Raw genomic sequence first — 15323 nt, forward strand, 5'->3', positions numbered from 1 at the left:
GTCACCCTGCCTCCTACTGGTCCCCTCTCAGTTCTAATTTTCCTCCCTCTTCGGAGTCTAAGGGTCAGAGTCTAGGGGTGCAGGGCCTACACATTTAGTACACTGTAGCTGTCTTCAGACACACCAGAAGAGGGCATCCTATTACAGATGGTTGTGAGCCACCATGTGGTTGCTGGGAATTGAACTCAGGACCTCTGGAAGACCAGCCAGCGCTCCTAACCTCTGAGCCATCTCCCTAGCTCAGCTGTCACTTCTCTAAGGTGGCTTAACTCAACTCTTCAGTAGCCCCATCAGCTGAGTCCTGGAATTCCCTCAGTAGGGTCAGGCTTGTAGCAACTCTTAGCCCACCCAGCCCTTGAATGGCTCTGAGTGACCAAGAAGAGACACCATCAGGGAGTCTTACCGTTTGGCACACTGACAGAACGCTCTGGGAGGTCGCTGGCATTGTCGATTACTGAGAGCGTGACCTCATAGGTAGCAACCAGCTCGCGGTTCAGAGGGGACTTCACTATCACGGACCCTATGGGTGAGACCAAATCGGATTCAGACAGAGAGTAACCCTTTGGAATCTGGGCTCCTGCTGTTTCCTACCCCCACCCTGACAGCACTAGTCCTTGATGGAGCCTGAGATTTGAGGTTGGGAAGGCTTATAGCCTCAAATATAAGCTGGAACCCATCTCTCTGTCCTTCAGCCAAGGCTGGTGACCTTGGGCAAACTGTCAATCTTGTTCCCTGGGTTACAAAAAGGTGGGACTTATAACAACATTTCAGGGGCTCCAGGGAATCAGAAAAATTAAATGAGATTCCATCAGTGGAGCATTTATAACTTTGCCTGGCAGATACAGAGTGCTGTGTGATTTTAAAAGAAAATAAAAACAACAGCATGCTTGCATTCCACAACAGTGTGAACTTTCTCAGTACTACTGAAGAATACACTAAGAAAATGGCTGAGTTGAGCCAGGCCCAGAAGCACAGATCTTCTTCAGCTGTGGAGGCTGAGGCAGGAGGCTAGTGAGTTTGAAGCCAGCCTGGGCTACAAAGTAAGACCTTATCACAAAAAGTAAACCAAACTGAGCATGGTAGTAAAACACAGGACTGGAGAGATGACTCTACGGTTAAGAGCACTGCTCTTCCTTCGGTTTTATACCCAGCACATGCATACACGCGGTGGCTCATAACCATCTGTAACTCCAGTTCCAGGGGATTAAGCATGCTCTTCTGGCTGCCTTGGGTACTGTGTGCACACGGTACACAGACATACATGCAAACAAAACACCAGTACAAATCAAATAAAAATAAAGACAAAAACAAATCGAGAAAATAAGTCATTAATTTTTAAAAATGTGACGCAGGAGGGTGATGAGTCCAAGACAACTTAAGTGACACTCTATCTTAAAATAAAAAATAAATTTAGAGATGGGCTGGGAATACAGTGTGGTAATGGGACCCTGGGCTAGCATACATAGAGAAAGCCTTGCCAATACCCAGTACCAGCAAAAATAGAAATTAAGATGACATATTTAAGTTCTATGTCACAGTTTTACAGATGCTTATATCTAGGAAGATCTCATGGCAGTTGGAACCTGCTGAGGGGCAGACCCTGGAGGGACACTCTGGAGACCCAAGGTGTGGCCCTTCATCCTGACCAAGCAGGGTGTGGCATGGTTACAGGACAGAAATATCCATCTATGTTGGTAACAACAGTGTCCTTCTCTTCCCTGGTAACTCCCTGAGTCCCTGGCTGCTCCATAAACCAGAGAGGAAGTCTCTGGAAGTTGGAGTTGTGCCGGGCAGACCTACTGGCCAATCTGCTGGAGCCATTCTTCTTTCTGCCTGTGTGGTTCCTCATTGGCCCTCAACCAAGACTTCCTTCTCCCTCTTAGGTACCAGAGTCTTAGGAAATCCTTCCCCCTGGCAGAGCCCCTGCTGGGTTGCTGTCCTCCACAGGTCCCCAGCCATGGGTGGTCACTTACCCTGAGTGGCCGCCTCCTCCTCCTCTTCCTACTCTCGCTCCCCGTCCACCGGGCTGGGGAGCGAGGTTGGGGAGAGGGCAGCTGCGTTCAGTCTGCAAAGGCTGGGCAAGGCCTGAGCTGGCCCCCAGGGCAGGAAGGGTGGGGTGTGAGGCATGGAGGGAGGCAATGGGGTGAAGCAGAGAGGAGATGAGGTGTGGAGTGACAGAACAGAGCTCAAACCTGTGGGCCTGCCAGCCGTGAGGGAGAAAGAGAGGGTTAACATTGGTTAGTTCAGGGTGCAGCGAGGAGGGACAGGGTGGGACATTCGTGGGTGGGGAGCTGGCCGGGGTAAGAGGGAGAAGGGGATGAGAACCCAGTTGCAATGGAGAGGGTTGGAGGATCTGGGAAAAAGGGGTAGGAAAACTGAGCAAGGGACCTGAGGGCCATGAGGAAGGTGAACAGAGTAGACACTGGAAAGAAAAACAGAGAAAGAGAGAGAAAGAATCAGTAGGAGGCAGCAGGGTAGCAAAGAAAAGTTGGGGAGCCTCACTATCCAGGGAAGCAGGGCTGGGTAGCTCTCTGATGGTCCTGAGTGACTAGCTGGGACCCTCTTGGAGCTGGCCTAGGCTAGCACACAATTCTACCAGCTTCTCCCAGGGCTCATAGGCTATCTTTCTCTTGGGTCACAGATGTGGGTGAGATTAATCCTACTCGGGCTCACTGCATGCTATGACTGTTGGCATCCACCCCCTACTCCTTCATCCCCCTCCACTCAGGCAGAGTGCTCTCATGGCACGCATGTGCTGAGACTGAAGAGAGAGCTCAGTTGTGGAGTACTGGCTCAGCATGCAGGAGGCTCTGAGTTTGACCCCGCAGCTCCACCCCCAGCTCTCTGTACAACAGGCATAATGGCGTGTGCCTGAAATCCCATCACTTGGGAGGCAGAGGGAAGGGGGTCAGAAGTTCAAGGGCCCTTTTGGCTGTGTTACAAGTTTGAGGCCAGGCTGGGCTGTGAGAGTCTGCATCTTAAAGATAAATAAGTCTTCCTGGGGACCATCTACTCCCTACAGTTATGTAAATGCCACTGTGGTGTGTATCCCGTTCCTGTTTCCCACCATTCCAGCCAGCACTTATTCTGAACACATCCTTCCCTCCCAGGGCTGTGTGCCCAGCCAATGGCTCACTGATGCCATGGTGTGTGCCTGCCACTTTTTACCCTCTATCCTTCTAGGTCCTGGGATCTAAATTGTACCCCGTGTTTGACTACTGTCTGCCGGGGACCCTGGTCAAGACTCTACAGTCATATAAGAATCCCAATGTCCCCACACTGTCCAGACAACAGAACATTGCTGTCTACTGTCGTCTGTGGAGCACCCCCACTGCCTCAGTCCATTTCTCTCAATTGTAATCACATTTAGTCGCTGTCACGCTAACTTTTAAGACACTCTGTGGAATTGGGGCTGGGGATTTAGCTCAGTGGTAGAGCGCTTACCTAGGAAGCACAAGGCCCTGGGTTCGGTCCCCAGCTCCGAAAAAAAAGAACCAAAAAAAAAAAAAAAAAAAGACACTCTGTGGAAGACTCATGCACCTCCCTGACTCCTCAGAGGACCAAACCATTTAACTGCTGGACAAACAGCTAACTGCCAAAATTACAGTCAGTGAGAGATAAAATAGTGGTTCTGTTTTTATGATGGTGGAAGAAGATTATAAGGACACAGATATAATTTACAGGAAGTTTAAATGCCAATATGCATGATCAAAAGTGTTTCGCCAAGTGTCCTTTGGAAACGTATAAGATAACGAGGCATTGTTTTCTGTTCAAATTATAAACATCGAAACTCTGCGATGCCAGATGCCAGTGTGACTGTGACCGCTTCCACCACACTGCAGGGTAAAGGAGCCAGGGAGAGCAGAGCAGCTTGTCAAGGGATGTGGATGGCAGGGGTGAGGGCCTGGCTGCAGAGGAACAAGGAAGGGAAGCAGGATGGAGACATCCGTAGAGGAAAAGACCACAAGAGCACAAAGGGAGTGGCAGAGAAAGAGGAAGAAGGAGGGGAGGGAGGGGAGGAGAGAGGGAAGAGGGGGCAAGGACTCTGGGTTCGGGCTAGGAGAGGGTGGCAGCCACCTTCGTACCTGTATTGATATTCACAGCAAAGGCATCTTCCTGGTCAGGCACCAGGCGGTCAGTGTCGTCCTTGGCCACGATGCTAAGGATGTGATACTCCAGTTTGGGGTTGAGGTCGAGGTCGATGGCAGTGACGTTAGCAATGACAGTGCCTGGCTCTGTGGATTCCAGCACGCTCACTGTCTGGATAGGGTTGAGGAACTCAGGGCGGGAGTCATTGATGTCATCGATCAGGATGGTGACGGTGGCTGTGCCCGACAAGGGAACAGTGCCCCGGTCGGTGGCCACCACCGTCAGCCTGTAGGACTCCTGCTCTTCTCTGTCGATGGTGGCATTGCCAACACGGATGACTCCTGTGACTGGATGGATGAGGAAGCGGTCCTGAGCCCCGGCTTCTATTCGGTAGACCAGCTCCCCATTGAGGCCGCTGTCCTCATCTGTGGCTGTGATCTGAAGGACTGAGAATCCTGTGGGAAGCAGGAATAAGGGAATGGGTGAGTATCTAGGCCTCTTCTAGAAAGATCTATCAGGACCGTCTCTTCATTGTGTGTGGTATATGTGCACCTCTGTGTGTGCAGATACACATGCCCATGCACACAGGGGCCAGAGAGGATGCCAGGCATCTTTTCTTATCCACGTTTGCCTTGTTTCTTAGAGACAGGGTCTCTCAGTGATCTTCCTGTCTCCGTCCCCCATGACATACACACAGCCACACCAGCATTGTTTGTGGGTGTGAGATTTGAACTCAGACCCCTGGAGCCGTCTCTCACAGCCCAAGATCCTTTGTTGATGGTGTGAAAGAGACCTCTCCTCACCACAGTCTTGCCAGCCAGCACCAGAGTGGCAACCTTGTGTTTCAGAATATTCTAATTCTTCTAGGCAACCTTTAGAATAAAACTGACCCGTCTCCCTCTGTAATATTGAATTATTAAGGAGAATGATTTTGAATCTATGGTAATTTAAAAAACAGTCAGGCTTAGATGGACATCACCACGTAATCCCACTTGCAATACCAGCACTTGAGAGGCTGAGGCAGGAGGACTACTGTGAGTTCAAGAGACGCTTAGGCTATGTATTGAGTTTGAAGTTAGCCTGGGCTACATTTGAGGATATCCTAGGCTACAGTTTTGAGAGCCTATCTCTAAGTAACAACAGTGATAATAAGTAGATGCCCCTCATAGGACGTTGTGGTGGTTTGTGTATGCTTGGCCTAGGGAGTGAGTGGCAGTATGAGGAGGTGTGGCCTTGTTGGAGTAGGTGTGTCACTGTAGGTATGGGCTTTAAGACCCTCCGCCTAGCTGCCTGGAAGTCAGTCTTCTGTTTGTCTTTGGAACAAGATGTAGAACTCTCAGCTCCTCCTGCCCCATGCCTGCCTGGATGCTACCATGATCCCGTCTTGATGATAATGGACTGAACCTCTGAACCTGTGAGCCAGCCCCCATTAAATGTTGTCCTTTAGCTGCCTTGGTCCTGGCGTCTGTTCACAGCAATGGAAACCTAGGACAGATGGAATGGACTCCATCATTACAGCACACCAAGGTTCTGAGAAAGAACGCCCAGTCTTTCGATGCTCTCCTCCTCAGTTCTCACTTTCTTGAAGAGAATTGTGTCCACCTGAGCCCCTCACCCCGCCCTCGACCTGTCAGCTCCTGGTGGTGCAGCAGCAGTCGGGTCTGGGCCTGACCCTCGTTACCTGGTGGGCAGTTCTCCAGCAGGTGGACAGTGTAAGCAGGAGGACTGAAGGTGGGCCAGTTGTCATTGTCATCTAGGATAGTGATGAACAGGTAGGCCGTGCCATTGAGTTGTCCCACGTCCTCAGCCAACAGCAGCAACTCCAGGAATGGGGGTGAGAAGGCCTCCCGGTCGATGATGACCCCGGACCTCACAGTCACCACGCCTGGCACCCGGTGCCGCCAGCCAGGGAGATGAACAGGGAGAGGGATACAGTTGGCAAGTGGAACAAGAGCCACCATAGCAGAAACAGGGAGGAAAGACACCCCATTTCCTGACAGCTCAGTTACCCCACAATCCAGAACACCCATGTTTGCCATGGTTGTCCCTCCGTGGTGGCTTCTGCAAGTCTCAGGGGTCCTGTCTGCTGAGAGTGACCAGAGCAGAGGACTGACCTGCTCCATGGGGGACATGCTTGCTAGGTGTCCCTGTTACCAGACTGGCCTCCTGTCCTGACCAAATTGCTTTGATGTGGCTCCTGAGGAGCTGCTGGGTCTGGTATGAGGACAGGAACATTACTTTTTTCTGGCTGATCGGGGAGTGTTTCTGGCCAGAACACAGGACATGCTGGGAGAGGATTGGGGGGGGGGTGTTTGCTTGGGCTAAGAGTCTATGCAGCAAGACTCTTGCTTCTACTCTCTTTGGGGGTCCTCCCATTGAGCCTCTGGGGGCCTAATCCAGTTACAATGTGGGCTGTGGGCTACGATCAGTGGAGGAACCCTAGAACAGTGGTTCTCAACCTTCCTAATGTTGCAACCTAGTACAGTTGCTCATGTTGTGATGACTCCCCCCACCATAAAATGACTTTCATTGCTGTTTCATAACTGTAATTTTGCTGTAGCTATAAATCATGATGTAAATATCTGATATGGCAGGATATCTGATCTATGACCCCCATGAAAAGGTCAATTGACCCCTAAAGGGGTCGCGACCCACAGGTTGAGAACCACTGCCCTAGACTCAAGCCTGGACCAGCCCCACCATGGAGTTGGCTTGTAAGCTGCTGCATGGCCCATGGCCCTCACCCGTGCTATTGTCAATAACAAACAGGTCGCTGTGAGTGCCCAGGAGTTGATACGTGACTACAGCGTACACATCTTCATCAGCATCCAGGGCCAGGATAGGTCCATTGAGCACGGTGAGAGGTGTCCCTGAGCCAGAGGAGAGGAGTCACCACGGGCCAGCCTGGTCCCCGCCCTCCCCCCTCCCTGTCTGTGTCCCCATGACCATGGCTGAGGATGAATGAGAGGGAAGGAGGGGAGGTGGGCAGGGAGCAGGTACAGAGGCCCTGGGGTGGGCCTGCGGCAGCCTTGGCAGACTGAACGCAGATGCCTGGGAGCGGCCTCAAAGCTCTGCTGGGGAGAAAAGACAAAGGCGGTGAGCAAGCCCCTCTGGCCTGCCTGGAGCTATGCCTGCTTCCCAGCAGCCTTTGAGGCTGGCCACTCCACTGGAGGATCTAGGGGCTCCCTGGTATCCCTTCCATGTGTGTCTTGTCTGTCCTTACGCACGTAGACATTGCTCTATTGTAAGATCTGACTGTACATGGCTGTATCTACGCTCGCCTATGTGTGTGGGCCTCTGAGAACGCATGGTAGCGATTGCATGCACACAGGTCACATGCAAGTTAAGGACGCTCCAGCTGTGCCCTTGTCTGTGTGTCTGTCTCTGTTGGTCAGTGCACTTGCCAGTGCAGGAAGTACATCGTAGGGCCACGCACGTGCCTACACGTGTCTGTGCACACATGTAACTCCCACACATCTGCCTTGACGTGACAGTGGACCGGTGAATGCACCGATGTGCACAGCAGCAGGTTTCAAAGTCAAATCCACAGAGAGGTGACATCCACCCAGGGACAGTACTTTCTGGGCTTATCTCTTAATGAGTCAACAATCAACATCTGGGCACTCTGGGCAGGGGTGGAGAAGGGTGTGAGGACCTCCTACAGGCATCACAGGGAGGCAAGGTTAATTAGTGTGGAGAGGCAATGGCTAGGTTGACTAACCAGGATCCTTGGTCCCCCTTCTAATGGCAGATTCCAGGATTTCTACCTTACGGGGCTGAGGGGCAGGGAAGATGGGTTGATCTTTGTCCTGGGCACTCTTTTTACCTTGAATTCCTCTCTTAAGGTTACAGTGGGGCTGCTTTCAGACCACCCCAGGTGATCAATATCAATGACTACTCTTATCTCTCCTGAACAGACCTGTGGCCTCTGCAGCAGCCCCAGCCCCCGAGCCTGGGAGCTGTGCCCTCCCATGTACCCGCTGGTTTCTATGTCTAGCTATGCCACTAGGCACACAGTGCATCCAACACCTGAGGCCCTGGTGCGTCTGCCCGTGTAACAGGAGCACCTACCAGCAGGAGAGTTCTCCATCACCTCGGCCTGGTACGTGCCCTCAGTGAAGAGGGGGTGGTTGTCATTTTCATCAGCCAGAGAGACCAGCAGTAAGTCAAAATCCTGTGGTAGGCAGAAGAGTGAGAAGGCTCTATGCTGTGCTCTCGAAGAGGACCATGCTCAGAGATGGGGCATTGAAAACAGGGATCGAGAGGTCCAGTGCCATCTCTGCTGGCTGCTCACTGGGTGATCTTTGCAAGATACCATCCCCAGACTGGCCTGTCTCCACCTTCCTCTCTGACCAACAAGAATCTTAATTCTTTTATGGGAATGGGCCAGTGTGCGTGAGAGGGGTACTTAGTTGTACCACACTGCCGATGGATGGAGGATTTTAGATTGGAAGGTGAGTCCCAGCTTTCAGACCTTCATGTCTGATTGATGTTAGCCCAAGTTCACCCATGCTCTCATACAAAGCTGCAGCTCAGACCATGTGTCCTCCTGGGGCCCCTGAATATGACTCTGCCTACTCGGATGAGGACAGAGATAGTAACCTTTGCTTCAAAGCCCTGGACAGTACCATAGAAGCCACATCAGACAAGTGACTCATTGTATTTAGGGAAATGAAAGGAACAGGAATATTTTATCACTCTGACAGTGGATTCTCCTGACCCCAAGGTCCACTTGTTCACTGTCCCAACCAACTCTCTCACCACAGCCGATACAATTGCCACCAGTGCCACAGAAATTGTGAACGTAGCAGCTCAACACTTCCGTGAAATTAATAGAAGTTACAGTAGGGATCGTATAAGCAAGGGCTCCCCGTGCCAAGAACAACAAACTCCAGTACATTCTGATTGAACAGAGATGCAAAAATTCTCAACAAAATACTTGTGAGCCTAAGAAAGAGACCCACCCAGGAGATCAGCACAATCAAGTTGGTTTCATTTCAGAGATGGTGGAATGGTTCAATATACACCAACCAACAAATGCAACATAAATGCACCCAGAGCCAGAAATCGCACGGTCATCAAAACAGATAAGGACGGAGCTGACAAGATCGGCATCCCTTCGCAATAAAATCAAGCACTTCATCAAGAATATGAGGGGCTCACAAGGGACTGCAGGTGGAGGCAGGGTGGTTTTTCCTTCATTGGTATAGCCACTGAGAAGTTGCTTGTGTTTGTACAGAGTCCAGATGGGGAAACTGAGGTATTGAGAAAGGAGTGGGCCAACAGAGCCACTTAGCAGGTCGGGAGCAGCTCTGAGGTAATAGGCACAGGATCCTAGCCCGACACCAGGAGCAGTAAGAACAGACCAACTCCAACGGGAAAGGGACGGCCACGCAGCACCCACTCACTGCCTTTTAGTAAGGAGCATCTGCGTTTGACACTTGAAGGACGCTGTAGCTCTCCCTCCCACTTCAGGACCTCCAAGTGCAGGTCTAAGTCCTATGTGTGCACACAGGTCTGTGGTCTGGTGAAGAAAGTCATCTGGCATCCAGTGGGTGTTGGCCCTGGGCCAGGCTCAAGGGATGCAAATTTGTGCAAGAGAAAAAGGGAGGCTGAGGAGAAAATGCTCAAGCACACACACCCTGAACAGGAGGACTGCACTTGCTAAGGCAGATGTGTGCTTCTAAGCCTGTGGCAGGCTACCACCTGTTCACCAGAGGAAGTGTGTGTGTTCATGCGTGCGTGCATGCGTGTGTATGTGTATGTGCATACATGCTCGCTCATTCTCGCTCTTACAACTCTCTCACACACACACTTGCCTCCCTCCCCTTTTACCCTTCCCACCCACACTCAGTCTCTTCAGCCTCACCTTCCTGGCTATGCGTGGGTTCTCTGGGTTGTCCTTTACAGAAACGGTCAGCCTGTATTCTGGGATGCGCTCTCGGTCCAGGGGCCGGTTGACAGTGACGATCCCTGTCTGGGATGTGCCTGGCTGGTTAGATGGGCAGGCACTCCCCATCCCACACACCCCAGGTACCCATGCTCTGATCACAGTTCCTGGGCAGCTGGAAGTACCTTCCCCTAAGTACCTAAGAGATATGGGTCAGAGGAGGGCACCAGGATCCTTCCGAGGAGACGGTAAGTCAGTGACAGCCAAGTTCTGGGCAAACCAAAGGAAGGGGCCTTAGAAGACCGACCGTGGTGTCAACAGTCCATAGACACTCCAAGAGGCCAGGAGAGACATTCAGGTGCACTTAAGTATGTATGGCTCAAGCCACCTTATAATTCAGGGTCCATGTGTGCCCAGAAGAAGGCTTGGGGAGTGGGTTAAGGAGTGGATACCAGAACACAGCTGCTCAGCAAAACTGAAGGGGGCTAACCGACTTGGGACTGGGTTCCTGCACTGAGCACCGCAATCCCCATCGGCAGCACTGGATCAGGGCAACCGTGCTAATAACTGCACCCATACCCAAATGACTGGTTTATCAGCAAAGCCAACTCAATTGTTTCTAACCCCTCCCTCTGTTGTTTAATTAAGGCAGATGGAGTTCTGCTGGCCAGAATTTCCACAGCCTGTCTGGCTCTAGGAGTTGACTTATTTGGAGCAGATTTGTCATTATACTTGGTGGCTTTCCTTTTCATAAGGACAGAGACTCTTATGGCACGGACTGACTTCAAACTATGAAGCCACGATGACCCTGAACTCCTAGTCTTTCTGTTATGTCTCAAGGGCTGGCTTTATAGGATACAACCCTGCCTCCAGCTTACGCTTGCGTCTTTTGATTCGGGATTTGTAGGAATTCCAGGCTAGCTGTGAACTCAGCCATTCAGCCTTGCAAAGGCTGGCCAGGAGTTGGGTGTGTGCTACCACTCATGGATTCTGATCAACTTTAGAACTGCTGCTGCTTACGATCTGGGGTCCAGTTTCTTCCCTGTCACAAAGAAGTCCCTGTCCCAGTCTAGGACCCGGAGCTCCTCAGTGAGCCTCCGGTAGGAAATGCTGGGAACCCTGGGCAGATCTAACCTACCGTGGCATTGATGAAGAAGGCCCGCTCCCGGTTGCCAGCGGTGATGTTGAAGGTGAGCAGGGCATTGCAGCCACTGTCAGCGTCGCTGGCCAGGACGTGGGCGACGAAGCTGGAGACCGGGCTGTTCTCACTGATGGTGATGTTCATGGGAAGATTCAACAGCACCGGGTCATTGTCATTGATGTCCAGCACTCGGATTCCCACCAGCATCTGGGGGAGGGAGAGCCGGGGGTGGATGTGACTGAGGAGGGGGACATAGATAGCAAAGACACTGAGAGAGCTTGTGGAAAAAGAGGAAGATGAAGAACGAAAAGAAGTCAAGAGGAAGGGGAGGGGAGCGACAGGTCGGAATCAGGGGTAGAGGTCGGAGGGAGAGACGGCCCCTTGAGCGGGTATTATGAGGAGAGTACCTGGAGAGCCAAGATTCCCCAAGGCTAAGTTCAAGAGGCACCTTTGGGCTGAGAGACAGTGTTCACAGGTGTTGTGTGCACATCGAGGGATGCTCCGGAGCTAGACCAGACTCACCGTGGAGCTGAGTGGCGGCACCCCCCTGTCTCGGGCACAGATGGTCAGATTGTAGAAGGCGATGGTCTCCCGATCCAGTTCTACATCCTTCCGGACCCTCAGCACACCCTCCACAGGAGAGATCACAAACTCCCCTGGAAGCCACCAGAACAGGTCTGAGTTAGCTGGTGGTGTCTGAGAGCTCCCTCACCCGAGCCAGCCTTCCTCATGATATCCAGAGCAGCTGAGGCATGCGTCATCCTGGGCCCTTAATGGCATGAAGGGCGAGTGGCAGCTCCTGACCAGTCGGCCTCCCTTGTGGTCTCGAGTTGCCAGAGGATGATGCAGGTGTGGCGGTTGTGGTAAAAAGTAGGGGTGGGATAGCCTTGTTTCTGTCTGTTTTGGGGTAGAGTTTCATGTAGTCCAGGCTGACCCTGCATTCCTTACCCTTGCGCCTCCACGTCCCAAGTGTTAGGATTCCAGCAATATGCGGTTGTCCCTGGTTTACAGGCCACTCTTCCTGACCGTTTGTGGTCAGAAACTTACTAGTGAAGGAATTAAGCACTTTGGAAAGTGTGTTCGAGACAGGTAGAAAAAGAGCTCAAGGTATCTGGGGGCCAAAGCAACTGTGGGGGCATGTCACGGCAGAGCGTCACGTGGCTGTCTATGCTGGCTGGCACCACTACAACCTAAGTAGAGCACTGTGGCCTGGTGTCCTTTGCTTTCTGAAAGCAACGTCATCAGCCTAGCATAGCTGGCTGCCTGCCTCTCCTTACAAGCTCACATTTCCTTTTGGGATGTGCTTTCCTTCCCTGATGGAACTTCCTCCTGCGGGGTAGGGACATGGCTGAGCACGAGAAGGAGGAGAAAGCGATGGTGCCACCATCGTAAGATGAGGACTAGAGTTTGGATCCCCAGAAACCCATGTAAAGGTCGGAACATCGTGTCCTCTCACCTGTTACTCTGGGGACACTCAGAAGACAGAGACAGATGATCAAGCTGGCTAGCCTATCAGCGAGTTCTGGGTTTAGCGAGAGACCCTGCCTCTGTGAGTTAGATGGAGGAAGGTGAGGATGATTCCTGAGATTAACTGCAGGCCTCTATGTGCATGTACAGGTGTGCACCCATGCACCCATTCACGCATGCACACACCTGCGCACAAAGGAGAGGGGAAACCCCTCCCAACTGCTTTGTCTTATCTCTGAATTCTTCCTCTGGTAGAGATAAGAACCTGGAATCCTTGGGCAGACTAGATCTCAGCCAGCTGTCTCTAGTCTCCTCCGAGGGCATTGCTGGTAAATGTGACAGCCCAGGTAGGAAGTCTTATGGGCAAAGACAGTGCCTTAGGGCCACCTCCACCCTATGGGAGGTCCACTCCTGTGAGTACCCTGCAGTGGGTTAGCAGGATGAGAGAATCTGGTTGGGATCTGTGTGGAGGCCCAGCTAGAACATAGGGTGCGATCTTCTAGACCTGTGGTAATCTGATTTCTTTCCCCTGGAAATCAGATCTCCTCTGGACCCTGCTGAGGGCTAACACAAATCTAACTCTGACACAAGTGCCAGTGTTTAAAGTAAGCACCTCAGGGTCACACACTCCGGTCTACCGAACATGAAGCTAGGATCCGGAGAGCAGAATCCTCTGGGCTTCCAGTGTGTTAATGACAGAACGAAGTTTGAATCCCCAGGTGTTCAAAGACTTTCTAGTGCTGACGATGTAGAAGTGAGTGGGGGGGGGGGGGGATATGAAGGGGCTGGGGCTCTGGCAATCGGCACATTTTTTTCAGGATCTGAGCTGGAGAGAAAGTTATCCTCATCTCTTCCCCTTTTCTTTGAGACAGGCTCTTGAGACATTCTCTCGAGCTACATCCCAGGTTGGCCTAGAATTTTGGGGCAATCCTCCTGTCTCAGCCTCCTAAGTGTTGGGATACAAGTAATAACTTTTCTGTTCCTCTTGGTACTTGGGGCCTAGGCCCAGAGTGAGGCACACAGCATAGAAGCTTGGCAAAGATAGAGGCCCAGGCACCCTGGTGGCTTCTGTTGTCTGTCTCACATCCCAGGACACTAACTTGGGTACCCAGCTTTGGCCACAACAGCTCCATGCCCACCCGCAGCTGGGACTTCCCACCAGCTCTTCCGCTCCCAGGCTCCCTGAGCACCTGGGCCCCTCCCTGCTTTGGGTAAGGAAGTTGTAGAGGCAGGATTTCCTGTGCCCTCTGCTCCAAGGCCTCCAAAGCATGGGGATTCCCTTTCTTGGGGTTTCCCAGTCTTGTGGACACCCTGCTATGTGCTGGCAAATGGCTCCTCTCCACAAGCAATCCCAGGGACCAGGATGACCTGATTACAGTGGAAGGCTTATGGGAGCAGGCTTGGAGTGGTGGTGAGACCCACCCCAACATTTACATATTGGTCTCTTCAGTCACTTCCCCTGGCCAGAACTCTTGATACCCCCAACCCCATCCCCTACACTTAGAGACAGGTGAGCCTTCAGCCCAGTTGTGTCTGGCCTACAGCTGGATTCCTCCCAAGCCTTGCCTTGATTGTCCCATCTGTAAAATGGGCTCACAGGCAGGAATTCCCTTGGGTCAGGCTGGTCATAAACTAACTCTTGAAATGGGAGGGCCATCCTTTAAGAAGCCCAGATTTCCTCTAGGGGACCGAGAGCATGCAGAGAAGACATAGAGCTGGGAAGGGATCTCAGAATGGCTTAGCCAGAATGGGGTAGCTGGGAGGTCCTGAGAAGGAGGCGAGATTGGTGGCCAAAGCCCAAGTGGGGATGGCGTGTTTCCCTGGCTTTCCTTTTCCCTCAGGAGTTGCTAGGGATGGCAGGTGCAAGGGTCCTGAGGTCTGAGCATCCGCCGTAGGCTCAAGGGGTCGCAGGAAGACTGTCTGGTGGGGATTTGAAGAAGAGAATGAGGCTGAAGAGATGATTTTTTTTTTTTTTTTGGTCTGGCTGTGACAGACAAAAGGAGTCAGCATTTACTGAGTAAGGCAACACCTCGGGGGCTTTGAGTACGGAAGAGACGTGACTTGACTGAGGTTTTATTGAGTTTGCTGCAGTTCCTGTGCTCAGGGCCTTTTGGATGAGGGATGGGAGGTCCTGGGAGAGCACAGCACAAACATGAGCTAGGGACTGTGTAGGTGACTGGGCCGGGGAGCAGGCCCTGCAGGCTCAGGCTGCGGTGACCTTTGTGCTGAGTGGCCTGGGTGTATCACTTTATCTGCTGATAAGAAACCAGCTTGAGGTAGAGCCGGATGAATCTGAGGGGTGGGGCTGGGGTAGGGGTGAGAGAGAGTGTCTAGCTGAGTCAAGCCACGTTGCTCCAAGAACCACGGGCCCACCTCACTCAGTAAGACCTCAGGGCAGCACCATCCCTTTCTCCTCCTTCTCTTGCTCAAGTTCACACCAGACACAGGGCCTTTTTTTCCCTACCAGGCTTGGACCCCAGGACCTTGGTGCTTGCTGTTCTTCCTGGGTAACCTTCCCCGCCTGCTCATCTGGCTTGTGTCTCTTCCGCATCCCTTGGCCAGCACATAGTAGGTCCTCATGAGTAGTCACAGGATGATCAGTTAGAAAGCAGGATATTTTACAAATATTTGATGTATGCTATGCTTTGGTTCTTAGAAAATGGGGAGGCCCGGCACCCCAGAGTCCATGTGGGTGACCAGTGCTCCCACAGTCTGCTACTTCCCTATTGCAGTCTA

The 15323-nt window shown here is 52.1% G+C and overlaps 1 protein-coding gene across 11 annotated transcripts in view; it reads right to left on the reverse strand.

Moving 5' to 3' along the window:
* Positions 1–15323, reverse strand: part of Cdh23 (cadherin-related 23) — a 382501-nt gene that overhangs the window by 15543 nt on the left and 351635 nt on the right. For 9 of the 11 annotated variants that reach the window (XM_063278917.1, XM_063278916.1, XM_063278914.1 and 6 more), the window contains 8 exons: positions 11643–11776; positions 11118–11327; positions 9959–10066; positions 8161–8263; positions 6834–6959; positions 5771–5974; positions 4086–4544; positions 404–520 (listed from right to left, as the gene is read on the reverse strand). In XM_063278917.1, coding sequence (XP_063134987.1) covers positions 404–520; positions 4086–4544; positions 5771–5974; positions 6834–6959; positions 8161–8263; positions 9959–10066; positions 11118–11327; positions 11643–11776 — 1461 coding nt within the window. Of the gene's footprint in view, positions 1–403; positions 521–4085; positions 4545–5770; positions 5975–6833; positions 7164–8160; positions 8264–9958; positions 10067–11117; positions 11328–11642; positions 11777–15323 lie in introns of those variants that run through there. The other 2 variants (XM_063278923.1, XM_063278922.1) reach the window with 2 other exon arrangements.

The sequence above is a fragment of the Rattus norvegicus genome, chromosome 20 (assembly GCF_036323735.1).
Source record: "Rattus norvegicus strain BN/NHsdMcwi chromosome 20, GRCr8, whole genome shotgun sequence".
In the NCBI taxonomy this organism is placed as follows: domain Eukaryota; kingdom Metazoa; phylum Chordata; class Mammalia; order Rodentia; family Muridae; genus Rattus; species Rattus norvegicus.